We start from the raw sequence: 27,362 nt of genomic DNA on the forward strand, positions 1-27,362 counted from the left end.
CTTTGAGAAATTTTGCAGCCCCACAATTGTAAAATGAGCTCATGTAGAAATTGCTGTAGTTTGCAGAGTTACTAACCAGGTTCAATGCCTCTGTTCCAAATGGCACAAGGATGCAATGGATTATGCAGAGCTGCTCCAAGCCTCTGCTGGGCTGCAGCCTGTTTGCTGTGGAAATGTCATTTGCCATTGGAGTCCATTTTGGTTTTCATAATTTTTAAGTCGTGTTTGCCTTAGTAGTTTAACAGATTTCTTACGATTTTAAACAATTTAGCACTTGCATATAATAGAAAAGAGGGAAATATGCTCCTGTGTTAATTGAATTGCATTGAATTCCCTGGGGCTCTGTGCTGCTGAGTGGTTACTGAAGAGCTCAGATTTAGGATTTAGTGGGGTTTGATCAGCTGGATACTCTCACTTTCTGGATATCCTTTTTCTTCATGATATAAAAGTTATGTCTAGGTCAATAGGGCTGGAGACTGATCCTAGATGAAGAGAACACACACTGGGTTTGTGTACACTGGGCAGACTGGAAATACCTTCCTACCTGTGACAGGATCTGTGCTGGCCACTGCCAGATGTGCTATACTATGCCAGAAGTGTTATCCCTTCCTCCTGGAGCCTCCCCACCATCCACACATGTTGCTCAAGACTGACACACATCATGTCCTGCAACATTTGCTGCAGGCTTCTGAAATTTGGACTTACACAGGAGATTTCTCCCTGTATCTCTTTGAGGCTGCCTGAGATCCTGCAGTGCAGTTTTATAGAAGATATCAAACCCCCTGTGCTTATCTTGGTTAGGGAAACAGCAAATGTCATTTTAGTGTGTCATGTGTCAACACATGACATGTCAACACAGTAATTTGTGTTAAATGCAAATATATTCCTGGGGTTTAACCCTGAAAAGAGATTTTCGTATTGCCTTGGGAGCAAACTAGTGTTTAGTTTCATTAATTCCACACTAGGAGAACAGTTACAAACATGTCCCCAGGCAAGAAGCAGAAAGAAATGCAGATAGGCAGAATTGTGTTTAAGTCTTAAGCAGACCTTAGGCTAGAAATCTGTCCTACTAAGTCTCATTACCCTAAGCATTTGTATAGCACTTCAGGTTTTCAAAGTGCTGCACAAACTATAATTAATAAATAATTGACAGAATGACCCATGCAAAATGCGCACCTGATTATGTACTTAATTTGAGCTCAATGTTATCATGACTGTGCTCATCGACTGATTAGCTGCACATGCAAATGGCCTGTGCTGGCATTGTATGGATGCCGTTCCCAATCAGCTGCAGCGGTCAGGATAACAGTGTGGACAACACGCATTTTCTTTGAAGGTCTCAGCTGCCTGGCTGTCCTTCGGCTCCCCGCTGCCTTCGCCAGGGTAGAGCAAGGGAGGGTGGGTGGGGGGACTTGCCTGGTCATCCAGGGGCAGCTCACAGAAGGCAGGGATGTACTTGGCCCACTCCACCAGCACCAGCAGCTGCTGTTTCATGGACTCACACACATCGGAGATGTTGGCAATCTTCTTCCCTCGGATGTCTCCGTTGATCACAGGAACTGGGGATGATATCTGGAAGGAGAGAAGAGATCCTTTAGCTTTCAGTGCCACAGACAGGAAAATCCCAGGCTTATAGGTTGTGTTGATGCAGATTCCAGCATCAATGATGACTTTTTTCTCTTGCACACCCAACTCCCAGAATATGTGGCCCAGCACAACTAATTTAAATTGAGATGAACCTGGGGATCTGTGAACATGCAATGCTTCAGAGCTGAGGCTGTGGATCATCCTGGTAAACTGCCATGCCTTGAATAGACTGGAAAGCACAGAAGGAATGTTTCTAAAGCCAAGATCTTCCTCCCACTGAACAAATGTGCTCAGTCAAGATCCAGGTGGGAACAGAGGGGCTCATGTAGCAGTCAGCCTCACCAGTAGCAAGGACACGTCCACCCAGTGCTGTTGTGCAAGCTACTTGGTCCCACCAAAGGGCAGGGTACTGCTCCCCCTTCCACGCTGCTCCAGAGCTAGTGCTTGGACAGACCTGCCTTGTCTGCTTTTGACAGGGGACGTGCAGGCTTTACTTCTCCTGTCTGCGTCAGCGTGAGCACAAGAAGTCTCTGCTGAAGGTAGCTTTCCAAGTCCTGACAGTGCTTTCTCTAAGCACCAGGTCATTAATATTTGAATTACCCACTTTGAAATGCTCAAGACAGACTTTAAAGACAACATTCCCTGTCCCCACCCTGTCCGTCCCTCCCTGCAGCTTTTAGACCCTTTTGGCAAAACTGCACATGTGCAAACATGCCCACAACACCGATCATATTTTTTGCATGCCGAATTATTTGTGATTGCAGAGACAAATGGGGCCATTTTGTTTGCAAGGGACAAGTCTGATAACTCCACAAGTACCATCACACAGAGCTGGAAAGAACATCTCCCCCAAACCAGGCACCCAACCTCCTGCCCGGTTCTCATGCATAGCTGCTCACCCAGCTCATCTAAAAATTTGCCCTTAGTCACTACTTTATACTCATGCTTCTGTAAGCAATTAACTCAACCCCATCACTGCCCTCCGCCTGCCCTCGTTGCTCTTGTACAGCATCAGCTCTTCCTGTCCTGTTGCTGCCAGCATTTTCAGCTTGGACCCTGTCAGCCTCCCCAAGGAAATGGAATTCAAATGCCATCTGCATTTTTTTTTTTTTCTTCAGGTTGCATTACCTGGAAGCTTTCCAGCTCTTGAGCTATTATTGAATAAATAAGATTGTAAAAATCTCACCATGTATTACCCTAATCAGAGGGCCCGGAAGGCTTAGCAAATAAATAAAGACCTCTGAGTGAGTGACCCGAGATCTTGGAGAAAGCAGCTCCTCAGCAGTATCTTGTTCTAATTAGCTAGGCACATAAAAGTTACCAATTACCGTGCTGGAGCCTGCCTTGTTTAATGAGTCTCTCTGTGCTCTGTGGGAGAGCAGGAGCTCCCCTGGATTTGTCGATGGTTGTAGTTTTTATCAGCAGACCCTGCTCCAGACTTACACATGATGCCACTGCAGGAAATGCCCTTCCCTTGGAGATCTGGTGACTGGTGACCCCATTATCTCACACCTCTAGGAGCAGCACCAATGTTATTTTTATAGGGTATATAAATATATTAGGGCCTGCATAGGACAAGGTGAGACATGGGTTGAGGTCAGATATGCTTTTTGGCTCTTGGCCCTTCTAGCATATCCTCCCCTTGGGGAAGCAGACCTTACAGCCTGAGCCATAGCATGGAGCCCAGGGCACAGCATGTCCTGTCTGGAGCGTCTCCTGGGGCAGCCTGCAGGGTAATACGCCCCTTGAAGCAAGGAAGAACACAGACTGCCAACTCGAACCCCTCTTCATTTTCCCTGGGACAAGCAGTGCTGCTCTCCACAGCTCCCATGAGGAGAGGCAGCTTTTGCCTCTGGCACAGCCCCATCCTCATCACTTGTTCCCACAGACAAGCCCTTCCGACAGCCAGTACACTCCCATCCTGTCCTGTGTCCTCCCAGGGAGTACTGATCCGATGTACACCATTTGTAATATCCAGATTCTTAAATCAGAGTCATCTTTTCAGATGAATTATCTAGGAAACAAGTCTTGGCAGTACACTTGTGGAAATGGAGAATTTCAAGCAAATACTGGAAAGAATATCTGCATAAAACGAGCATGAAACTGATTCCTGGTGAAACTGCAGGAAGCCAGAACCCAAAGTTCCTAACAGCCGGTGGGGAGGGGAGGCTGCTTGTGCAAGGCCAGCCCCTCAGCTGGCTTAGGCAGCCACTGCTCCTTGGATTTCAATGATTCTACCTTATTTTCTGCCAGCAGCTCTCCAGCCTTCATGTGTCCCATCAAAGCAGAACAGATTATTGCATATTATTACAACCGAGTTCTGGACCACGGAGCATTAAAGGGATGGTTTCAGGTAACAAATTCTTTTGAAAACCTAGTGTTGAGCTGGCAGATAAGTTACTTAGAAAAGAGGTGGTAATTTGAAGACTCAGCTATTAAATACTTGACTGGCTTTACTAGCCAGGTAGTGCCTGATGCTTTTGTATTTGCCAAAGAAGAAAGAAGAGGTACCTGTTGTGCCAGGACTTCTGCCTGCAGTAAGACATTGATGGAGGGCAAGCTGCTGTCTTCATAACTTGATCGCCGGGTGCTGATTCGGTCCCGTTCATTTTGTACAGCTGCAAGAGAGTATTTTGGCTGAGCTACAGGTCGTTCACGGCAATGCAGATCAAAAACTAGCACAGACTTTTGGCATCCCCCTTAACTGCAGTTTCCCAGCTTCCCTGCCTGGCAGGGCAGAGGTGCAGCTGTGTCTGGTTTGTGACAGGGTGCCTGCAAGAGCTGCAAGAGCTGACCACGTCTGGTGGTTCTGTTTTCACATTCAGTTTACTAGACTTTCCTGGGATGGGGTCATTTCATAACCCAAACATCTGGTTCAAAGCCTGTAGAATTCAATGGGAAAGTTTCCTTTCAAAGGATCTGGCTCTGGGTTTTTTCATTTCAAGCTATGGGGTCTGAAACTGCGGTCATGCTCACGTATACAGCCCAAAGCTCATGTGTGGAATGGACGAGTTGAGTATCTGCACGGCTTCTTTGTCTGTCCACATAACTTCTGTAAGCTCCATTTGGGAAGCTCTTGCACTGGGTAAGTGCAGTTGGAAAACTTCCATCTAAGCTACAATAGGGAAGGAAGTGCAGAACAGCTCCTACTTACCTATCCAGAGCAACAGAGCTCTCTCATACCTTACTGTAAAGAGAGTCTCAGGACAGGTGTCACCCCAATGTGCCTCCCTGCTTGGTCTAGTCTTGAGGACCTGGGCTTTGAGTCTGGAGGTGGCAGCAGCCAGAGCAGAAGCAGCAGTGCTGAGGGGGGGGATCTGTGTCTCTGCCTGCCACGAGGCTGTGGGCTGGCCCTAACTCACCACAGCCATGCCAGTCAAAGCCATCTGCTCAAATAAGTTATTGATCGATGGCAGGGGAAACAGAACAGTCCCTGCCTTAGGCTGGTGGCTCTCTGGATTGATACGTTCTCAATGTATAAATCCACCTGATAAAAAGCAATAATGAGGCTGGGCCAGAAGAAAAGCCATGCAGTCAGCGGCTGTAAATAGGAGCTCTCAAGGTTATGCTGCTTGTTATCAGTAGCAGGCCCCCGAGTTCAGTCACGCCATGATGTTTTCCAAATGTTTGCTCAGTATTAGCTGGTCATGCACCTAATGTAACTTCTATTGAATATTAACAGACAGCAGCAAAGCTCTGGGCATGGGATGAGCGGGTGCTACAGGGTGAGGAGGATTCCTATGTTCTTCAGGAAAAGTCAAGCCAAGTTCTTTGTGATACCTCATCCCCTTTAACAGGGAATAAATGTTCCTGCTCAGAGGTGTTTCCACAGGCTGGTGTTCCCGGGGAAGCCACCCAGACACTGCTGGTACTTCCCTGTTGACATCAAGGACTCCTTTTCTCCCAAGTTTCTACTTGAGGGGGTGTGAACTGGGGGGAGCACAGGGTTTAGTTTCTGTACGTGGGACAACAGGACCAAATGCCTCCCAGTTGCCCCTTTTCAGACATCAATGGGGTGATCTCTGCAGAGTGCCACGCAGCTCCTCTGGGCTGCTCCTGGCAGTGTGTATCTCCACCCACAGGGCCACCAGTGGGGCCACCAGCAGGACCACAGCAGCCCCAGGTTTCCTTGCCACTGTGAATACTCCTGAGAATCAAGCAGGGCTGAACAAGGGGTGAATCCTGGCCTGTCATGTCTGAGTCATGGGGACCTGGAAAGGCTGCAGAGACAGAGAGGCGGGGAAGCTGGTGGGGTGAGCCTGGGCTATGCAGGGCCGCGGAGGGGGATATATTTATTCATTTCTTATGTGGTTAAATAGCCAAAATGCTCCACCTTGCTCTAAGTCCTTTCTGCTGTGGCTGATATGTCAGATAAAACTAAACTCTCTGCAGCAAGAACCTATATGCACATTAGGAAAAAAAGGCACAGAATGACAGTTGGACCTTTGCTGGACTCACTTGTCCAGCAGTGGATTTCATGGTGACTCTGGGGCAACAGCACTTAGAGCAGTTTTCCCAAAGTGTTTCCAAATTTCCAGGCTTTCTTTGAAGTTTCTGCTTCTCACTGATGTTGAGGAGCATTCCCAAACTGCTTGGATGCTCCAGCTGTGTGGGAGCACGGGTGATGTGTGTGTCAGCATGGGCGAGAGTGGGCTGAAGAGGTCTGGGTGTGATTTGTATGAGCACGGGCAGTTCTGAGACACAAGCACAGCCCTGCAGCACTCTTGTAGGGTTGTCTTTGCTGGCATTGTGTGAGATGTCCTGAGAAAGGCCCCTGTAATTGAATCTGGGAGCACACAGGGCCCCCTTGCCTTGCCCTCAACTGTTGGGACAATGGCTGCTTGCAAGGACTTTGCATGGGTGGGAGTGGGCAGGTTGGGCACGTGCAGGGCTCATGACTAGAGGCCAAAATTCTCCCTAAACCCCTCTGTGGTGAGGGTCTGGATCTGGGCACAGGAGAGCACTATGGACAGAAGACAGGGCTGTGATGGCAGGGACTGGCCTTGGGCTGTGAGGGCTTCCTCAAACATATGCAGCCAGTGTGACTGCTGCTGGGGAGAGCACGGGGAAGCCACACCATCACTCACCTTCCTTCTTCATTCCTGCTCGGAAGCACTTCTTAAGTCTGCAGTATCGACACTGGTTTCTTTTATCTTTGTCTACCACACACTGCCTGTTAAACCTGGGAAGAAAGAGAGCTGTAAGGAGCAGCAAGACTGAGCCTGAAGGCAGGAGAAGACAGAGCCCCAAGCTCCAAGGTACACTCAGCTCAGGTTCCCAAAGGCTCACTCTGAGAAAGGAACCCTGGTCTGTGCCATTTCCATGCTTGTTTTAACCTGAGGTTTCTTTGCACTGAACATCTCGGAGAGCCCTCTGCTCTACCTCTGGATGTTCAATAAGGACGGGCTAGAGCTGACAGTTGCAGGCAGGAGCTCAGGCTGCTGGTCTTACTAACCACTAGGCATAGGATGCTCGTGCTGGACTAACAAGCTGCAGTGAAGTTAAGAGTGTGAGCCAGGAGGGTAAGAGCCAGCTTGGTAGCCTCTGTTGTAAGTTAGATCCCAGTTAGAAGGGAAGAAGAATGCATTTAATCTGAATAAAAAAAGGGTAGAAGGTTGTTCCTGAGCTAGCAGGGTTAAGAAGTGGGTTTAAGTCCCTGTATCTCTCAAGGGCTGTGTCTGGGATCCAGGCAGGTTGGTTCTGACCTCTGGGCAGCATCACTGGTGTGCAAACAGGTCGGCAGCCACCTGCGCTTCAGAGAGGACTTGGGAAGCAACCAGCTCCTTCCCTCCACACTTGCATCACCAAATCCATCACAATGGCAGGGTAAACACTGATGCGTGGTTCTTGCATGCAGCACAGGCCTGGTGGCTGTTTGCAGCATGAATTTCACTTGCAAATTTGCTCTAACTTACTGTGGATTGATCAAGCTTGCCAAGTAAAGACAAAGGCTTACAGAGCTGGGAAAGGGCTCCCAGCCATGCTGAGTTTGGTAGCTTTTGAAAAGGCTTGTTTCTACTGTGCTTTTTAAAGCCCCAAGCTAAGATTTGCCCAAATGGATGCTTGAAACCAGCTTTTTAAGCATTTCTGTAGCACTTATATAAAAGCTCCAGTCTCCAAAAAACTGGGCATGCTGGCTTGGCTTTTCCACTGGAGCTGTGGGGAGGAGGCTCTATAGGTAGCCAGCTTAAATAAACCTGGGATGCAAGTGATAATGTGCTTCACGTGCACTCATAAACCTGGGGCTTCTTTCTGTCACTCAGATTTTAGAGTCATGTTGCTCTTCATGCTGTTCAAGTGGCTGTCAGGCCATCAGGAGGAACTCACTCAAAAAGCCTGAGTGATGTAGACACTGAGCTGAGGTTCCCTCTGCGACTCTCTCTGTGTGGGCTGCTCAGAGCAGGGAGCAGGCAGGTCACAGCCACTGGTGGCATGGGGAGCCATGGGCTACTACCAATGACACAAGGTGCAGTGCACAAGTTGCAGGAGTAACATGGGCGCCTCGTCCTCAGAGATGTGCACACGGCGCTGCCCAGCTTGTTGCTCCTTAGATGGTCCTTTGTCATGTAACAGGCAGTGACAGCATTTTAGGTAGATGGCAGACACACTTCCATCTCTTGATGGAGGAAGGATGGGAGGCCACCGAAGTGCCCCCAGGGCGTGAGTGGTGTCTGTGCTGCATTCAGAGCACAGAGTAGCGAGGTGCTCAGCCCCTGTAATAGGGCTTCCCCCCAGCATCACCTTGCTTGCTGGCTGTGTCCACAGTTGGCCATGTCCGTTTGCAAGAACGTGTGCTTGGCCCCTAAAGAATGGGGCAAGACCTGCCAGGGTCTTTCCCTGGTGATCACTGAAGGGTAATCCCAGAGTGAGAGCTGTCTCTGACCCTTTCCAGCTGGGGGGGTGTGAGGTCAGGGAAGGTGGTGGAGGACACAGGAAGGATGAAGAACTATGCTGCTACGCTTTGATGACTTTGCCATTCAGCTCCTACAGACTGTTTTGTCTCAGCCATGTGACTCTGTCCCCTCTGTCCTTACCTGCAGGAGTACATGTGGTTCTTCCGGACACTCCTCCTGAAGAAGCCTTTGCAGCCATCACAGCTGGAAGCCCCGTAATGCTTCCCCGTGGCACGGTCCCCACAAATGGCACACAGTGCGCTCACACCGATGCTGTTGGAAGTGTTGAGGTTGGCTGCTTCTGATGGAGACGTGTCTGCATGGGGAAGAACACAGGAAGAAGAAGACAGTGAGACAGACAGCCAACATTTCCTACTCAGTTTCCAGTAAGAGACTTGACTTTTGGAGGAACCAGCCAGCTGCAGCCAGGCTGTGAAGCAGGGGCCAGTCAGAAAGGTGCGTAAGAAGTGGTGGGTGCTATGAATGTCTTAAGTCAATGCATTTTGAGTGTGCAAAAGCTCCCTGTGTGCCAGGGTGAGACAGCTCTTCCCAAAGGCCTGACTCCAGTGATGCCTCAGACAAAGTGGAAGTCACAGAGCAGAGCCAAAATTTCTCAGGGATTTGCAGACACTTGGGGCTGCAGTAGTGTGGCCAGAGATAACGCTGGTCCAAAGTTAAAGCTGAGGTATTATAGCTCAGGGTGACGGGCTGATTTATTAGAGAGGTGTTTGTGTTATAGCACTGAAAGAGCCCGAGACACCCCTGAGCAGATACTATTAGAGAAATGAGGTGACTGGCTCCCTTTGCTGGAGAGCCTTTCTGCCAGGCACAGAGCTCCAGCCTGCATGGTGGTTCTTCAGGAGAACAAGACTTCAGGCATGTAACAAACTCAAATGACGTCAGCTGGAAAACTCGTGTGGGCAAACACTACCCATGCAAGGAAGGACTGATCAAGCTAACTCAGAAAGGGGGGTGCTATAGCATGGAGGAGGATGTATGCTGGGTATCTTCCGGAGTCTGGTACCACCACAGCTGAGATTGATGTGTTTTACAGGCCTTACAGACTGAGCGGGGCTGGCAATTGCAAGGATCTTTTGGGAGCATGGGGAATTGCAGCAGCCTCTATAAGAAAGGAGATCTGAAAGGCTCAAAACGATACAAGGCCTACACTAAAACCCCTCCAGCAAGCCAAACAAACCTCAAGGCTGAAGGGATCAGCCCTTAATTCAGTTAATCTAATTGTCCCCTCCCATGTACATTTTCCTGTATCAGCACAGGCATGTTCCCCTGCCTCAGTGGAAATCCTGGTTGCAAATGATACCCAGGATCTGCAAAGCCATAGAAACTGGCTGAGATTTTAATACTTGAGTTTATTGGTGCCTGGTCTCTGGGTTTGGCAGGGACACGGTTAACTCTCCCTGGGATGGTCACAGCTGCTCCCACTTGGCACCCAGCAGAAAGGGAGCTGGGTGCTATAAAAAGGCTGGTCCCAGCAGGGCTCCTTTTGGTAGCTGGAGCATGGGTGCTGGGGGTGGCTAAGGCAATGCTGCCTGGGGCAGGGCTACAGTTTTGGCTTTTATTTTGCACAGGAAGGGGTGTTGCAGCAGGCACTGCACAGCCTACTCGTGCCATCCCTCGGCAGGAGTAACTGGTATGGATCCAGCAGTGAGCTAGTCCTTTTGCTGGCTCTGGCAACAGCTTACATTTTGCTGCCTGCTTTCTGTCTAATTCCTTGTGTCCCTCCTATGTTTCTTCCTGAGTCAGTTTGCTGCCTCTCTGCATCCCTGCCTGGCATGCCCTGTCACACAGCTGCACTTCCGTGCACGCAGCACTGCCTGGGCAAAGCTCCTCTCTCCATTCCTAAAGCCCTGAGCTCCTCCCAGGCCTGTTTGGGCTGTCTCTTGTATCTACAAGCAGCTTGCCTCTGAAAACATCCTCCCTTCCAACGCATCCCGAGGGCTCAGCTGGATGAAGGTCATTCCAGAAGGAAAGTTAGATTTCCAGTTTCAGCTAAACATAGGACTTAGATGAGAGACAAAGGGCTGATCTGCCTATAATCACATTACTTGTGTATCTGTGATAGCCCAGATAAATCCCTTTATAGCAGTATGTCATGCTGTAATCAGATGAGCATAGAACAGGAAAAACTGGCACCATTATCAAAGAAATTACAACATCTTAGACTAATAAGCAGCCAACAATGAAATTATTGCCTAATGGATAATTTTCCAACTGTTTTTTTTGGTAGTGCCAGAAATACGGGCTTCTGGCTGCTGCAGTGAAGTGGGTTTAATGGGGTTGATTTAGAGTTAAGGTAAATGGAGGAAACTAAAAACGTGACGTTGAGACCTTGACGCTGAGACTTGTGTTAGGACAGGAGCTCCTCAAGAGGCTCCCGAGCCTGTCTGAACATGGGATGTATTTGGTCTGTGACGGTGGCAAATCGTCACTGCTGAGCAGCTGCCTCTGGGCTGGAGCTGCAGAGCTGTGCAGGGCAGGGGCCGAGCTCTCCTGCAGTCCTCAGCCAGAAAAGGAGGTGGAGGTTTTGCAGGCAGAGGCACAGGCAGTTGCTGGAGAGCCGAAGCAGCCCTGGGCGGGAGACCTGCCCCTGGTCTGAAGCTGGGCAGAGGAGGAGGAGAGGTGTTGGTGCTGCCTGACCCAGCTGACTCATCCACCCTTATGGTGTATTTCATATTGTGTCTGATCTCGTCATATAAAATTATCGTGCCCTCTGCCCTGTGGAGCCCTCGGTCCTGGGGGGCTGAGTCACAGCCCCCTGGGCAGAAGCTTCTGCATACTGGGTGGGAGAGGGGCATGGGGAGGGAGCAAGACCTGGGCTTGTCTCGGAGGGTCCAGATGGACATCGGCAGAGCCGAAAGGGGCTGCTTTCTGCACCAAGACCCCTGGGTGGGTCAGAGCAGCCCCCAGGAGCAGAGAAGGGACTGAGACCCAGGGCAGCGGGGGGTTATTGCACAGCAGAGCCCCTTTGGCACCACAGTGTCACATCCATGATGGAGCAGAGCCATAACCTGGGGAAGACGCACACAGGCTGAGGCGAGAGCCCACCAGCACAGCCGTCCTGCGTCAGGGGTGCCCCAGCAGACTCAGTGACGCAGCAGGCAGGAGGAAAGGGCTCGGGGGTCGCCTTCTGCGGTGTCCTTTAGTTTAGTCATTAACCTCTTATTTAGAGAGACTTCAGGGGGAACATGGAGAGGAATGTCCTGTTATCTCTGAGCATTTAATCACCAGGACTTGTTGGCCCCCAAATTGGTGGGCCGGTGTTGTGAATCCTGGTGGGTTAAGTTCCTGAGGGGATGGGAACACTCGCCTGTCCTTGCCAGGTCCCCTTGCCCCTTGTCCTGGGGGCTGAGCCTCTGGGCTCCACCATGCTCCCAGGGAAGGGGATGCCACCCCACACCCCAGCACTGCACAGGAAAGGGTTGTGGTCTCGGGACAGCGGCGGGGGCAGTGCCTGAATCGCTTTTTTGTAGTGGTTTCCACCCTTGCCAGGTGCTACATGGCTTTCTGCTCCAGGAAAACCGAACTCCAGCTGCCACAGGCTGGATTGTCTGTTTGGTGAGCCATCAGCAGCATTTCACTTGGAAACTTTTGGCTAGTCTTTTCTCTTGTTTGGGGTCTGGGGGATGTGAGATGCCTCCCTGTGCTCAGCCCCAGCCCCGGTCCCTGGGCTGAATTCTGGTGGGGACCTCTCATTGCACCCAGCTCCTAGCGTGTGCCTGTCCCCAAGATATCTGGGCTGCAGGGCACTATCCTGCCTGCACCGAGCACAGCAATATTCCACCACCTCTACTTTTCGCTGGGGGAAGCAGAAACCCCCCAGCAAGCTGCTGGGAGTCCCCTGCTGACACCCCTGCCATGCCCCAGCCCTCCCCAGGAGCATTTCGGTGGCTGCCCCAGGGACTGCTCCTCCGGCAGCCCTCAGCTCATCCCACCACAGCGGAGGGGAGAAGACGAAGGGGACTTACCGTTGCCCATCGCCAGCACCTGCATGTTCTCAAACTCCAGAGTGGTATATGCCGGGTCCAGTGCTGCGCTATAATCTGCCATCTCCATGTCTATTAGGGCTTTGGAAAGGCGCATTATCATCAGCAAACACGAGCCAGATTGTACCGATTCCCTTGTCTGAGGCTATTGGCCCTTCTGCCTCCCTCTGCCTTCGCTGCGTCCCCTATCTGTTGTCTTTTATTTCAAATATTTCTCTGAAAGGATTTGCTGAGCTTCAAGGCCTATACTCCCCAGAGGGGTGGAGGCAGGAGGCAGGGGGTTAATCTTTAATCATCTCACCCACTGCCGAATGCTGCTAAGCTGTTTTTTTTTGGTGGAGCAGCAGTCATTCTTGTTGACTGTTTGTTATTGAATCTCAAAGTGCTTTGTCGATCCCAGCTCCTGGGTGCAGGCAGGACCACGGGAGCAGGCACTCACTGATGAGGGAACACCTTCCTGGGCTATTGACCTTGATGCTGAGGTGTGGGTGTTGGTCCTAATTGTACCTGGGGTGGAAAACTTGGACAAAACCCTGCTGGGAGAACAAGGGTGCTCTTCACTTCTGGTGTTGCCTTCCCCTCTCCACTCCTGGTTGCCTTCACTCCCATTTTCCCATTCTTTTGCTCCCTCCATCCCTCCTACCCCCTCTCCTTTTCTCTCCCTCCCTGTCAGGGAAGGTCAGTGCCTGCCTGGCAATTTACACATTGCTATGCAAAGTAACGACGTATGACTCCTTTTACTTCCCTATAAACCAAGTTTTACAGGGGCTGGATGCCCTATAAACAGATCCCACTTTGCCGCCGCGGTCAAATGGTGAGTGGGGCTGGAGGGTGACATGGGTGTCCTGGGCATCACCGGGGCTGCTCCTGTCCCACCGCTGGAACCACCCTGTGCCAGACACCCCCTAGCCTTGGGTTTTCACTGACATGGCTTAGAATTTTCAACAGGACCCCCTAGCCTTGGGTTTTCACTGACATGGCTTAGAATTTTCAACAGGCATTTTAGAACACAGCAGGGCTTTACTCTGCAGCGGGATTTTTCCTTCGGTGGATGCAGCTGTCACTAGGTCTCTGCCACCGGCACCAGCAGTGGTCCTGCCACCTCACCCAGACCTTGGGTCTGACCATGCTGGTGCCAAGCAGGTGGGACCGGAGCAAGCAGCAGAGGTGCCTGTGCTCTGCTGCTTGCTAACCTGGGTGCTCTCCTGCCCAGCTGCCCCTGGGCACATCACTCCTCTGCTTTAGACAGGACTGAGCTGTTTCAGTGTAATTGTAAGATCAATGAATGGGAATCTAACCGACTGCTGAATGGCATCTGCATGGCACAGGAGAACCAGCAATTAATAGTTCAATATCAGCTCACTCTGCATTGAGAACATCCCATGATTTTGCAACCGGCAGCAGGTAACTGAGTCAACATACTGAAGATTTGGGCTCCCAGCTGGCTTGTACTTGTGCTTGCCAGGCACCCCAGTGCAGCCCTGGCCCTGATGGTGCCCCAAGCCACCCTGGCCACAGTGACATCGCTGCCACAACATGACACCAAGGTCTCTGGCTCCACAATAGCACATGCCTTTGGGCAGTGGTGCTAGCAACAATTTGCTATTCGTGTTTTAGGAGCACAAGAGATTGTTCAAGCAGCCCTTGCCCCCCAAAGCTATGACCTATGTAGCACTTCCAAACAGCTCTTCTACTTTAAGGCTACAGGTCTGCAGGAGCGAAGCTGAGCAGATGGGAGAGCCCCTGCTTTCTCACTTGGGACTGGTGCTAAATGATCCTTTGCTGCAGGGAAAACAGTCGTCCGGTTTGTGCTCCTGAGAGACTGGCCAGAGCTCTCTGCACTCACGTGCCGGTGGCTCTTCCCTTCAGCAGGAGCAGTCGTGAGCTAAAAATTGTTTTTACAGTGTGCACACTGGGATGGGGATGCTAAGGTAGAGCATAGCCCCCTCTGTGGCCTCGTCCCAGGGACCTCCTTCCCAATCCTGGCTGGGCCACAATGATCCCTTTGATTAGATAAATGCTACAGACACTATGTCAAATATGTGCAGGATTTGCCACAGCGTCTAGTAAAATATCGTAAAAGCATGGCCCGTTTTGCTCCGCTCAGCAAAACAAACCTTTTGCTTAAATAGCCTGCTGAGCAAGGCAGGCTGCAAAGGCTGTTGGCTTCCTGGGCAGGAAGGATTAAAAGGGCCAGGAATAGAAACTGGAGAGGCAGCGTGTGCGGGAGAGCAGCAGATAAGGAGTGGGGAAGTTTGGAGAGCATTAGGTGGCTCACGAGGCTGGGACTGTCGATGGGACGTGGTGCTTTCCGCCCGGGGTTGTGTTGACTGTTGTTTTCTCACTACTGGTGTCCTCTGTCAGTCACCAGTGCCCCCTCCCAAATCCCTTGTCTTGGTGTGGAGGTCGAGGACCAAACCGGCCAAGGACACTGTGTTTCCTTTGCCCCGGAGATGGGTTTGTGATGGAAACACATCAGCTGTTTCCTGGGCGCAGTCTGCTGTGGGAGATGATGTGTCCCCAGGGGTGTTCTGCCTGGGGAGTCCTTGTGTCCCCAACATCCCTGCGTGGTAGGGTTTGGGACAACTTGCCAATGTAGTCATGGCTTGGACTACCCAACAGGACACCACAGCCCTGCAGCTGTTTGAGGTTGAAGATGTTCAAGTCAGCAGCTGGTTGTGCAGCTGATTCAAACATTTCTGTCCTACAGAAGATGTTCTGTCATTTTTATTCCAGACAGAAACAACTTGTAGCTGGCAAACCCCCGCTGGCAGGCAAAAGCTGTTCCTAGACCAGGTGCTCAGGGGAAGTTCAGCTATCAGGCCCTCTCTTCTCTCCTCCTGTCCCCATTTTCTGTGCCCTTCACCCACATCTCCTACGCCAGGAGATGGCTGCAAAGGAAACCATGGCAGCTCCAGGACATGAAGTGTTCCGCACCAAGCAGTTACTTAGTTTTTATCTATTTGAGCAGTAAATCCTTTCCCACGCTGGCATATTATGACACTAATTCTCCCTTATCGATATATCCCTGACTGGCAAATGCACCCAAAGCAGAAGGGTGAAAAGCCTGAAAATAAGATCTATGCTTCTCAGTATATGAGGATCAGGAAAAGGGTATTTAATAGAGCATTTATGATAAGGATGCTATCAGTCACCATGCTTGCAAGCTCTTCATGTCAAGTGGGTGAGCAGGCTCCTCTCATGGGGTTCCTCCTGCCCTTCTTGAACACGGTGTCATAGGATCAAAGGATAACTGAGGTTGAAAGGGACCTCAGGGTCTCTGCTCCAACTTCGTGCTTCGGGAAGCAGAGCCAGCTGAGAGAGCAGCGTGGGTTACTTGGGTCTTGAACAGGATGGGCACCACAACTTCTCTAGGCGACTGGTGCTTGACTGTCCTCATGGTGAGTCACTTTCTCCTTAGACACCGTCTGAACGTCTCTCCAGTTTTTATGCCTGTTGATCTCCTCCTGCCATGCACCCTCTGAGGAGCTTGGTCACATCTTCTCAATGCCCCTGTGTGGGTTACGCTCCTGCGGTTCCTGCTGGCCCATTTCTCCAGCCTGCTGTGGGACAGCAGCCCTGCCTCCAGTGTATCAACCAGACCCCCCAGTCTGGGGCCGCCCACAAACTTGCTGAGCATGGACAGTGATCAGATTGTGGCCAGAAGCCCGAGGCGCTCCTGCCCTTTGCTTTTCTCTCTCCCAGCTCTGTACTCTCAAGAAATCTCCAGCAGAAATGCCTGTGCCCAGAGCCAGCAGGACCAACCTCATCTTACATCAGCGATGCCACTGCTGCCCCTTGCAGCCCCAACTCCCATGTCACTCGCAGCTTCAAAGCCACTGTGGGGCTGGACTGGCTTTTTCTTGGCATGCAAGTGAAGCAGAGATGGGCTCAGGTCTGAAACCTCTCCAGAGCAGGAAATCCCCGAGCAAAGCTAGGGCCTCTGCTCAGCCCACCACTGTTTTCACTGAGCGAGCTGCTGGGGAAGCACGAAGCCCAATTACAAGACAAAGAACAAAAGTCCCAGGGGAACGTCGCCAGGGTAGTCATCTCCACACATGCAAAGGTCCCTTCTGCCTGGGTTTTTTTTTCCCCTTTGAAATTTCAAATTCCAGTTTGTGGACAAAGTCCTGCCTATCTGAGAATATAGATCTCCGACCACTGACCAAACTCCACTTAAAGCAGTCCTGAGGGCTGCTCTTCCCCTTGCCCATGGATGCCTCCGCTCAGTCCCTGGGTTTGCCGTATTGCACCGAAACTTTTGCACCAGAGCAGAGCACTCATACTCATACAGAAAGCGGATTTTGCTTGTTTCAGCCTAAAAGTCAGCATCTCCCTTTCTCCTCATGGAATGGGAAGGACCATCCAGAATAACCAGGTAGGAGCCTTATCACCTGCAATTCATTTGGGCAGCCATTGCAGATAGAAAATGAGAAGGAGAGACAGGACCTTCCATTGTGCTTATACCAGCAATTTTAGCTCGTCATTTAAATTAGGGAAGTGGGGAAAAAAAGGCAGCTTCAGAGGGGATGGAAAACAAGAGGGAACATGAGCTTATGGAAGCAGAGCCACTCTGTATGGTTAACTGATAACTCCAATTTGCTTCTTCCCTCTCATCTTTTCTGATTCTCCCGATTAAGCTCAACTTATTCTCATGCTAATCATTTCTTGACCTGTTTAGTCTGCATTAAAAAATTAACAGAGAGCAGTTTACTGCATGACTGGCTCACACCGAACTGCTACAGATTAGCAGGCAGGCTTTAAGCCTCTACACAGGACTTTTGGGTCTAGCAGCCAGTCTGCACAGCTTGAGGATGAGCTTTTTTCCTGTTTTTAAAGAACAGCTTTTTCTAAAGTCAGTATAAACCCCCCTCCCTTCATGCCTTAAGTATATTTGCTCTGTGACTATTTCCAAATGGGAAAGATAAAGCCAAGGGCTTGTGTTTTGTCAGACTTTTTGTAAACAGGAATATTTAGGCCACACTGTCAAATCCTTCTGCCTTCTACCTCAGCATGCCACGACTCTGGAGCAGAGTTGTCAGTGCGTTAATAAGCAGCTCCAAGGAATTTGGCGGAGGCTGGGGGACTGCAGGTCAATACAGCTGAAACAAGCCCCTGGTTCAAGTGGTGGCTCCAGGCAACGACGTGGTGGACACACAAATGGGGATCTGCTCCCACGTCTGTCCCCAGAATGTCCCCAGCAGCAGCAAGGAGTCTCCAAGAAAACAAGAAGTTGTTTAGGATCTGTTTGCCCCTTGCCAGCCACACACAGCATATCCCTGCCCTGTCAAAACAGTTCATGGAGGTGAACCAGAAAGATCCACCACCTCTATTCAGGGAGGTGGATCAGAAAAATCCAGCCACAAGAGGCAAGAAGTGACCACAGCCACGTGCCAGACCCATGCCTGGGGGAAGATGCAGGCATTTTATCGTCCTGTTCAACAACAAATCACTCTTGGTGATTTATTTTCCCCAGTGCTGAAGCACCTGTTGCTGTGGTTGGGACAGATGCTGTTTGGAGCTGGGGGCGATGCCCAGGACAGGCAATGCCTGAGCAGACCCTGGACACACTATCACTGGTGACCCTGTGACATGCAGTGGCATCCTGGGCTCCCCAGCACAGCTCAGGGTGACAGAGGCAGCTTCGTGCAAACCCCAGGCTATTCCTCACCAGTGCCAAAGTTATCAAAAAGTGGCCAAACCAACTGGATCTGTCGAGGCCCCCAGGCCATAAAATCACTGTATGGAGAATCAAGGCAGTTACTGGACATTGGGAAGAGACGCTTCAAAGGAGGTAGCAGACTCCGCTTGAACTTCTCTCCAAAAGCAACATATGCATGTCAGCCAAAGCTGGGGTGGACGTTGGAGCTGGAGGCAATTATTGGAGCTAAAATAAGTAACTGCTGTGCAAAAGTGGCAGGGGAAGAACTGCAAATGTGGGGACAGACAGACCATTTCAACATATACTGCTTTAGTGATAACACTGTGTGTACCTTTCATCCCAGGACCAGAAAGGGGTTTATTATCCTGTCTAACAAAGGGTCTGAACACTTGAGGAAGTAATTATTAGTGCTCTTGGGAGCTGTTGTTCTGCAAGGACAGTAAGTTTGAGCTGTTCTCAGAAGGGCAGTTGTGCTCGAAAATGCAGTGCCTTTGCTGGTGTGTATTTGCAATCACTCTGCCTGCATTGCAGCCCTCAAAACCAGCATCTGTCCTCTGGGACCTGCAAGTCAGCACTTGTGACTCTGGAAATCTGGCTGCTGTGTTTTTATGCAAAATCACCCAATGGGCCCACGACGAAGTGAGGAAGAATTGTTATATTCACCTTCTTCCATTACACCATGGGCTGCAACTTGGCCCAAGCTACAGCTCCCACCGTTGATCCCACTTACTCCATCTAAATCCCCCCACTGTGACCATTGCACTCCATCCAAACCCGAACCCAGCAGAGACCTTTCCAGCAAAGCACTCTTCTGCCTATTTGGGAGGAAATCCAGAAAGCTCTGACTTTGCCACATGCTGTCCCAGATGCACTGTCTACGCTGGCAGATACTTGGCTCGAATCCAGCAGTTTAAGCCCCATTTAAATGGGGGAGCAGAAGCCACGGGGAAGCAGCATTGCTGGAGAGAGGGTGTGCTGCCAGCAACGAGCACCTATTGCTTTCTGTGCCGCACCAGCTCATGCATTTAGTATGGCAGGGATCTCAGCAGCCCATGTCTGGACCCAGAGAGAACTTATTTAGCAGGTGGATATGATCCCTTTGGAACTAAGGTAATCTAGCAGCTTCCCAGGGAAAAGATCCCTGCTGAGCTCACAGTCTGGCAGGCAAATGAGCCTCTGCCTTCACCTCTAGTAGCTGTTCTCAGGGCTTTTAAGTTTCACTGGCTTGATACGTTCATTACACGCACACAAAACAGCCCCTGAATCATTCCAGCTTGTGGAGCAATAGGTGGAGGAGAACAGCCAAAATCAACACAGGTTACAAAGTGTTTTTTTTAAATTTATCTTTTTTGGGAAGGTGAATGCATCAGCAAGCCATGTCTGGAAATGACCTCCACTCAGGGCTGGGGCTCTCAGGATCAGCCCTCACTAGAAATGAAGGCAAAAGACTGCGAAGCTGCTGGGGTGTGGAGGGAGAATGGCAGTGGGGCAAGGGCAGCAGGGGGACAGTCTGAGCTCTTGTCCCCAGAGGAGGGCAAGTCAAGGGCTCATCAAGGGCAAAAAGCATCTTCCTGAATCCAACAGCCATGGGCTGCTCCAACTGCCTTCCTCCTGCCCCGGGCTGGCTGGAAAAGTCAGCCCCAGCGGGGGAGCTGAACGCCGGGGGAGCATCTCAGGAAAGGGTCACATGAGTGTCTGATGGGAGGCCACATGAAGAAGGCAGAAAGCTGCCATAGGTGGGAGCACTGGTCAGGTCTGAACTGGGGAAGGTAGTCTGGGCATGGAAAAAAAAGAAAAAAAAAGGGTGGTAAGTTAAAATTTGAAAGATTCTGGTTTCTGGAGTCAGAAAGGAACAAGCTAGTGCAAAATATTTTTTCTCCTGCAGGAGTGTGCCTGAATAGGCTGTCTGGTCCCCAGCGTCCTCAACTGCCAGAGCACAGCAAGTGCCAGAGGGGTAAGTGGGAGCAAAACAGTATTCAGGAGCTCCATGTCCACAGCAGATCCGCACTCCTGCAGCCGGTGGCTACCATAGCGTTCTGCACAACACAACGATCCTGTCTACTGACACAGAAACAAAAAAAACACAGCAGAAAGCAAGGGATGGGAACATCGGAGCTTTCTACGCGCAAGGTTTGTTGCATGGGGGACAGCAAGGGGGGGTGGGGATGGAAATCACACGTCTCCACAGTCCCATAAACCCATGGCCAGGACACTGCAGTGCCAACTGCCTGGCTCCTGGCTAACAAACAACACAGCAAACTGCTAACTAGCCTTTGAGTATTTGACCTATGTCTCCAAGACAGGATAGCACTATTTGTCCCTTAACATTCCTGCAAAGCCCAGTGCCGTTGGCCTCTTGTATCATAAAGATATTAAAATATATTATGACCATAAACTACATCACTTGAGGAAATGAACCATTTCTAGTAAACGTGTCATGGGACGCCGAAGCCATGAACTATTCTAAATTAATCTCTGGCTGATAAAGAGCGCAGGTATTTGCTGGGAGCAGCTTCCAGTGTGTGGCTGCCCATGCAGCGCTGGCATGGGGAGCTCATCCCGCAGGATAGTGGCTCAGGGTGCAGGCTGCCCCAGGAGGCATAAACCCCACTGCCAGTGCAAGCCCTGCTTCAGGGGAATTGCTCAAGCAAGAGGAGCCCCAAGAATTTTGCTGTGCCCCAGGGTCGAGCGGGGGCTGTTGGGGTGTTTTGTGGGCGAGGCTCTGCGGGGCAAAGCAGTCCAGGGCTCAGGATGCACCAAACACGTCCGAGTGCCTGCAGACCCCCCTGAGCACCCTGAGCCCAGTCAGGCTCCTCGCTGCCTCGCCTCCACGCTGAGGTCCCTGGGGTGCTGGGGCCGAGGGGCTGAGCACAGAGCCAGCTGGTGGGGGATGTGCACTGGAGGCGGCCGTGGAGGGGGACCCAAAAAACCTTTCTAGTAAGAGCTCTGTACAACCGATAAGGTTTGCATTGAAACTTCTTCTCTCAGTTCCTTTCAAGCTTTCATTATGAGGGCTGGGTAAGTCCTGCTGCAGACCTCTTTGGGTAAGGAGCAGGCAGCAAACAGGGCAGGACCAGAGGTTGTCCTGCAAGCCGGCAGGATCCGTCCCTGGGCCTGCTGAGGCTGCACCACGGGGCAGTAATGCCAGACAGTGGGATCTGGGCTGAGAATGATCAGTTCATTTCCCAAATGGCACAGGCAGTCACCAGGGTGTCCGTGGGACGCCAGCCTGGCTCCACCACCTCTTCCCCCAGGAGTCACAACACCCACTCCCCCATGCCACCCGCACTGGAGTGTCCCTCTCGAGACCCTCGGAACCGAGCTTGGGGACATCAGCCATTGCTACCCACAAACCTGGCATGTTCACTCCGCACGCAGCAAAACAGAAACCAGAGACATGGGAGGACCCTCAGAGGGGGACTAGCAATAGGTATGTGGGGGAAGAGCAGATTTTGGCTGCTCTGAAACCCCGCTGGAGACCCTGGGGGTTGCCAGTGCCCTTCACTCACATCAACTCCGCAGGGCTGGCTATGCAGCTACTTCTCTCCCTGCTGCGAGTGCCAGGGGGAGCACGGGGGGTACCTGGTGTTTCCTGGAGCAGGTCGTATCTGCTGCCATTCATCTTCCAGGGGCGCTCAGCTCTGCGGGCAGAGCTAGGGGAGTCTGGCCCTTGGATGGGGCCGTCCAGCCAACAAGCCCCCCACGGGCAGCAGGGCACGAGCCATGCCCGGGAGCTGGCTGCGGTGCGGTGGCAGGGACCGGCTAATCCCTTAATGCTGGTCACAATGAGATTTGATGGGGAGCAGGAGTTTGTGCTGCAGAGTTGCAGGTTTTAAAGGGTTCTGGCCACTACCCGGAGGGGAATTATAAGGTGGCTCCAGGTCTGTGCTCTACTGCTGGTGCCCACAGCAATGCCCACTGCTTTCTGGGCCACCTTTCCAAGGTGCCCTCACCCTGGCCTCTAGCCTGCCTGGGTTTCTGTGGGGCAGGGGGTGCCCAACCACACATGCACCTCTGGAGGCTGCTCCAGAAAATGTGCCTGGGTGTGTTTAACAGCAGGAGTGGGCCTAAATCCCTCTCCAGGGAGAGTCTGACCACTTTCACTTTAAAATGTTTCTATATAAATACCCAGAACACCATATCCTTGAGAAACCACCTTTTTCTCCCCCTCTAGCCACCACCACAACACGCAGGGCTGGGAGATGCAGGGGCAAGGCAGGAGAGCAGGCAGGAGCTGCATGCGTGGTGCTCCCTGCCTTTGGGCAGCCCTGAACTTTGTGTCCTGCAGACCCCAGAGAGCATCTCCAGTGGTTCCAAACACCCTGGGGGTATCGCTGCCAGAGCTCTCCCACGGCTCTTCAGGCGCCTGCGTGCTCTGTGCTGGTGTCATCCTTTCCCCATCCTCTCCCAAGGAAATTGGGACCTGGAAAACTCTCAGGGCTGAGATTTCTTAATCAACCGTGCGTGTTGGTGCTGTCAATGGGGAATCCAGGAGCCCAGGCAGTCTGAGATTTTGGCTAGTGTCTTGTGCCATGGCCTGTCCGGGGCAAGCCCAGCAGGAATAAAAGGGAATTTCCAACTGCCAGACTACAAGAGAGCCCTCTCTACCACCACAGTGCTGAACTCTCTGCGTTTTTTTCTGGAGATGAAGCTGCTGTGACACTCTCGTGTTGATTTATTTGGCCCCGGTCCGGAGGGGAGCACAGAAGGCTGCTGAGCACCGAGATTTTTCTCCGCTGCAGGGAGTGTGTGCTGGCATGTGTGGCCCTGCTTAGCCTGGAGGAGGAAAATTAGGTGAGGGATTAGAGTGGCACTTCACTGGGTTTTGACAGACACTGAGCAATAAATTGAATGCTGACAAGGAGAACTGGGCACCTTTACAATGCAGCCCTGTGCTGTAGGACCAGGGCCAGAAGCAAGCAAGGCCTCACCAGCGTCCACACCCAGAAGAGCCAACTCGTGGCCAAGCCCGTCTGAAACACTCATTTTCCTGCACTTCCCTTCCTCCTTGGATGGATTTCCTCCCACCAAGCCCACCTCTGCTTTTGCTGTGCTAAAGAGGAGACAGCTCATTCCTGCCCTCCAGAGACATCGGACCCCAAGCGCTACCTTGAAGGCATGAGTCTAATGGAGCAAAACCATTCCTAAACCATTCCCATTCCATCTTCGTGAGCCTCTGCTCTCACTCAGGGCTGCCTGGGATGCATTTGAATTAATTTGGAGCACACACAATAATCCCCTGATGAGTCAGGGGTGGGAAATGACCAGCAGACCCGTACTCCGGCTCCGTGCCCGGGGAAGGGGTGCACTGACAACAGGGGCTGAAGCCCAGCATGCCCACATGGAGCCGGGAGCAGCATCAAGGGCAGGGCTGGGTTTGAACTGTGTGTGACCCCATGACACCTCCCTTCACCGCTCTGTTTCCACACGGGTTTTAATGCCTGTAACAGGGAAACACACCCAGGTCAACAGAGATTTCTCCCAGACAGCAGCAGTCCCCCGTCACACACCCATGGATGGGCCATGGGCAGCACCTGGCTCTGCTTCCACCAGGGTGTCCATGTGGTGGCAAAGCCACCACCTCCATCCCACCCCCATTTAGCCCTTGACGGCAGCAGTCCCTAGGCAGGGGAGCAGCCAGGGCTGTGGATCTGAAGCCCGGCTGTTTGCCTTCTTGCCCGTCCTGCCTCCTCATTCCACCCTTCATTTCCTGGTGCTGCCTTTGCCCTGCTGACGGCAGGCTCTCTGCATGGGCTGGTTCCCTCAGGCACCCATCGGTGCCTTCTCCGCTGCCAGAGCACCTTGACCTGGCCGAGGGTGCCTGTCCCTGGGGCAGGACCTGCTCCTGCTCTTGGGTGGTGGTGGCTGCAAGCGAGAGGCCATACAGCTTGCTGGATGGGAGCCTGCAGCACAGACAGGGCTTTTTTTTATGGGGCAGTTGTTATTTTATTCCTTCTGCTGAGCCCCCCAGTGTTGCCCTGTCCATTAACCTGACACCCTGCCCAACCCCACAGCCCATGGCTAAATTTCCTTGGGTGCTGTTAGCAGCAGTGAATTCTCTTCCCAGGATGAGCTGATGCTTCTCACCAGGGTGGTGGGGTGGACCCTGCCATCCCAGTGATGGTGTGGGATGAAGGATTGCCCAGCCAGCTGGAAACTGGGGCAGGCTGGCACGCTGGAGAGGAACAGCAGCAGCTTCTTATCATGGGGCATCAAGGAGCATCATCATCCATGGGGCATCAAGGCTTTGGGGACCATGTGGCAAAATGGTGAGCCTCCCCTGGGAGCAGAGGGGGAGAGAAGTGGCCGAGTGGGGCAGGAGGAGCCAGGCCCTGCAGCCTCTGTGAACGGTGCTGGGCCATAAACGCGGCACGGTGGCTGTCATTTATGTGTCAGCAAACACGTTGAGTGGGCTCGACTATTGATTCTGACTGCATAAAAGAGTGTTGTGGCACTTGTTCAGGTTTGTGCAGGTTTTACAGCTCTTGTTCCAAGAAGTGCCTATGTATTTGGTTTTGTTTCTTCCTTCAGGTCTTCTGTCTGTTGACATTGGCTCTCCTAACGTGCGTTGGGCCATGCCAGGAAGCTGAGTGTACAGCTCTCCTTGCGTTTCCCACTTTCCCAGGGGTTATCGCCTATAAAATCTCACACACACCCATGGCTGGGACAGGTTTCTGGTGCAGAGGCAGGTGAAAGGTGCCTGCAGGTCCCACGTTGATGGGTTTGGGTGCCTCATGCTGGGTGGCAGGAGCTGAGCCACCCACCCTGACAGATGGGTTTTAAGGTGGATGGACAAAGCCACAGGGAAGGTGCTGCCCTGGGTAGCCTGAGGCAGGATGAGCAAGGACAGAGGGCTGGAGGGCTGCAATGAAAATTGGAGTGTAAAACCAGCTTGGATCTCCAGAGAAGGAGAAGGTGTCAGGGCTCCCAGAGCATCATCGCAGAGGAGATGGCACATGCGTGGTGACCCACAGCAGGACACACACAGTATCACCCATTCCCCACCTCCAGTCTTTTTCCCACCAGGAGATGCCAGCACCAGCTGAGCCCACAGTGACACCTTGGTGGCGGGGGGCTCAGAGGGCTTTGAGCCCACAGTGATGGTCCCCATCCACCCCTTGGCACCGGGGCTGCTGGTACCATGGGGATGCAGCTGAAGTCCCTCCAGTGGCTGCAGCATTTTGGGATAGAAAGTCTGGTCCAGCCTTGCAGACCCTTCAGCTTTTGGGAGCCAGGATCTGTGTCCTCCTCGGCTGCTTGTGCCTTTCCATAGCCACTTGCTTTACATGGAGCAGCTCCTCTCACACCTTTGGTGTATCATCCAGAGCCCAGATTTACTTTTTGAGGCACTTGTTTCCTGAAGGGATTTGCTGGGTAATTTCTGTTGATGCTTAGGCTGAAGCTTTGACGGGAGCCATTTCTGGGAGTAATTGCTTCTGGGACCTGGCTTTGCTTAGAGGTCCTGGTGGGAATGTGGTGCCTCTGCCCAGCACAGGCGAGCAGAGCCATCACCCCTGGGTTCACGATACAGCCACTACCTTGAAATTTGCCTTCTGTGAAAATTCTGCAACATTTGCCTTTTCCACAAACATTTCTGCCAGGAACCTTGTTTGCTTGAATATTTGAGGAAAGCAAACAGAGAAGGAGCCTGAACACAAACAGTCATGGACATTTTTTTGCAGTCTTTGCCCCATTCTAACCCCGAGCCCGCCAGCAGAGACACTTGCAGGTGTCCCCCCTGCCCAACGTACCCCTTGGCTGTGCCCTATGCACTGCCCCGTCCCTCGCTGCTGGCCCTGGTCCCACTGCAAATATTTCTGTCTTGAAAGAAAATCACCCAGACCTTGCTGTCTGTGGGACCACCACCACTCACCACCCCTTTGCACTCACTTTAAATAAACATCATTTTTTAATGCCGTTTAAGAAATGTCAGCAGATGACTAACTGAGCATGTCTGCCTTGCTGACCTACACCTGCTCTTCGGAGCTCAAAATAGCTCTCAGACACTCCTCAAACCTTCCCCAGCCTCATGCTGCTCCCCTGCCAGAGCTGGAGCTCATTGCCCACTGATAGCAGCCCTCTGTGCTCACTCCCCCTTATAAAAATACCATCGTATTTTCAGGTGAAGCCGGACGAGGGTGTGCTGCTGGCCCGATAAGCAGCCGTGGTGAGGCAGCTGCCCCGGCCTGATGGAAGTTGCAGCCCTGTGGGCAAGCGCAGCTGCCCGGTGACACTGAGCAGCATCCCTGCAGCCTGACGCTATGGAGGGAGCATCCCCAGCTCTTCCTGAAGGAAACCTTCACCAAGCACTGGCAAACAGCACTCAGGATCAGGCCAAGGTGTCTAAAGTAGTGATTGTCCCTTTTGCATCCCATCTAAATACCAGTGCTTATTCCTGGGTGTGACAAGACCCTGCTCAGCCATTTCTTGCCCTGCTAAGTGCTGACCCTGCCAGCACCAGTGTTAGGGCCACCCCCTGCAGGCAGCGGGGACAGTGAGAGTGGGGACAGGGAAGGGGGCTGTGCTGGGTGTCCGAATGCCCACTGGTCCCTGACAGCCTCCAGGCCACGGACACAGAGCACAAGGAGTAAACAGAGGAGTTAAATAGCAGTTGACAGGAGAAATCAAGGGGGGAAAGCTCAGTTTGGGTCATATCTAGTGGAAAGCTATAAAAGAATTAGACCCATGTGCCAATGAAAAATGGTTGCTTCACAGTGAAAAGTAAAAATACTCAGAAATTCTGCCTCCTCTTACGTTCTTCAGCTGAAACTATTCACCACATCTGACCAAAACGCCTGAGCAGCTCTGACGTCTTGCATTTTTCAGCTAATTTCCAAAGCTGCTTTACTGAGCTGGCCCCGATCATGCGCTGGTCCCTGCTGTAACCACCAGCCCCAGGGATCCCTGGCTCTGTGAGATGCTCCTGAAATAGGAAGGAGCAGTGCTGCCTGCGCTGGGATTGAGGGTGGTTGCCCCAGTGGCACCCAGGTCTCGTCGGGAGGATAAAGGTGGAGCCGGGGGTCCGTTGCCTCTTCACTGCCAGGAGAGGCTCATCCCCTCGCTCCCTCTCCATCCCCTACCCTGCACAACCATTTGCAGCCTCCACGTGGGAATTTAGCACTACAGTGCCTGGAGGAGCCCTTGCCAGCTCACAGTCCATCCTCAGCGGGTGCTGGTGAGGATGCTGAGCGTGCTCCCAGCCCCTCGGCTCTCCGG

At 52.0% G+C, this 27,362-nt stretch overlaps 1 protein-coding gene and 1 long non-coding RNA gene across 3 annotated transcripts in view; one reads left to right on the plus strand and one right to left on the minus strand.

Annotated features, from left to right (window-relative positions):
• The window catches only part of HNF4A (hepatocyte nuclear factor 4 alpha), a 37,973-nt gene that overhangs the window by 6,943 nt on the left and 3,668 nt on the right, over nt 1-27,362 (minus strand). Inside the window, exons 1-5 of one of the 2 annotated variants that reach the window (XM_056354369.1) lie at nt 12,467-12,711; nt 8,622-8,796; nt 6,675-6,769; nt 4,099-4,205; nt 1,417-1,572 (exon numbers count right to left, since the gene is read on the minus strand). In XM_056354369.1, coding sequence (XP_056210344.1) covers nt 1,417-1,572; nt 4,099-4,205; nt 6,675-6,769; nt 8,622-8,796; nt 12,467-12,587 — 654 coding nt within the window. In that variant the 5' untranslated portion in view covers nt 12,588-12,711. Of the gene's footprint in view, nt 1-1,416; nt 1,573-4,098; nt 4,206-6,674; nt 6,770-8,621; nt 8,797-12,466; nt 12,712-27,362 lie in introns of those variants that run through there. The other variant, XM_056354370.1, reaches the window with a different exon arrangement.
• LOC130156129 (uncharacterized) lies at nt 15,124-26,884 on the plus strand. Its single transcript, XR_008824332.1, has 2 exons — nt 15,124-16,862; nt 20,032-26,884. It is a non-coding gene; the product is annotated as an uncharacterized LOC130156129 (long non-coding RNA).

This window comes from Falco biarmicus, chromosome 10 (genome assembly GCF_023638135.1).
Source record: "Falco biarmicus isolate bFalBia1 chromosome 10, bFalBia1.pri, whole genome shotgun sequence".
Classification (NCBI taxonomy): domain Eukaryota; kingdom Metazoa; phylum Chordata; class Aves; order Falconiformes; family Falconidae; genus Falco; species Falco biarmicus.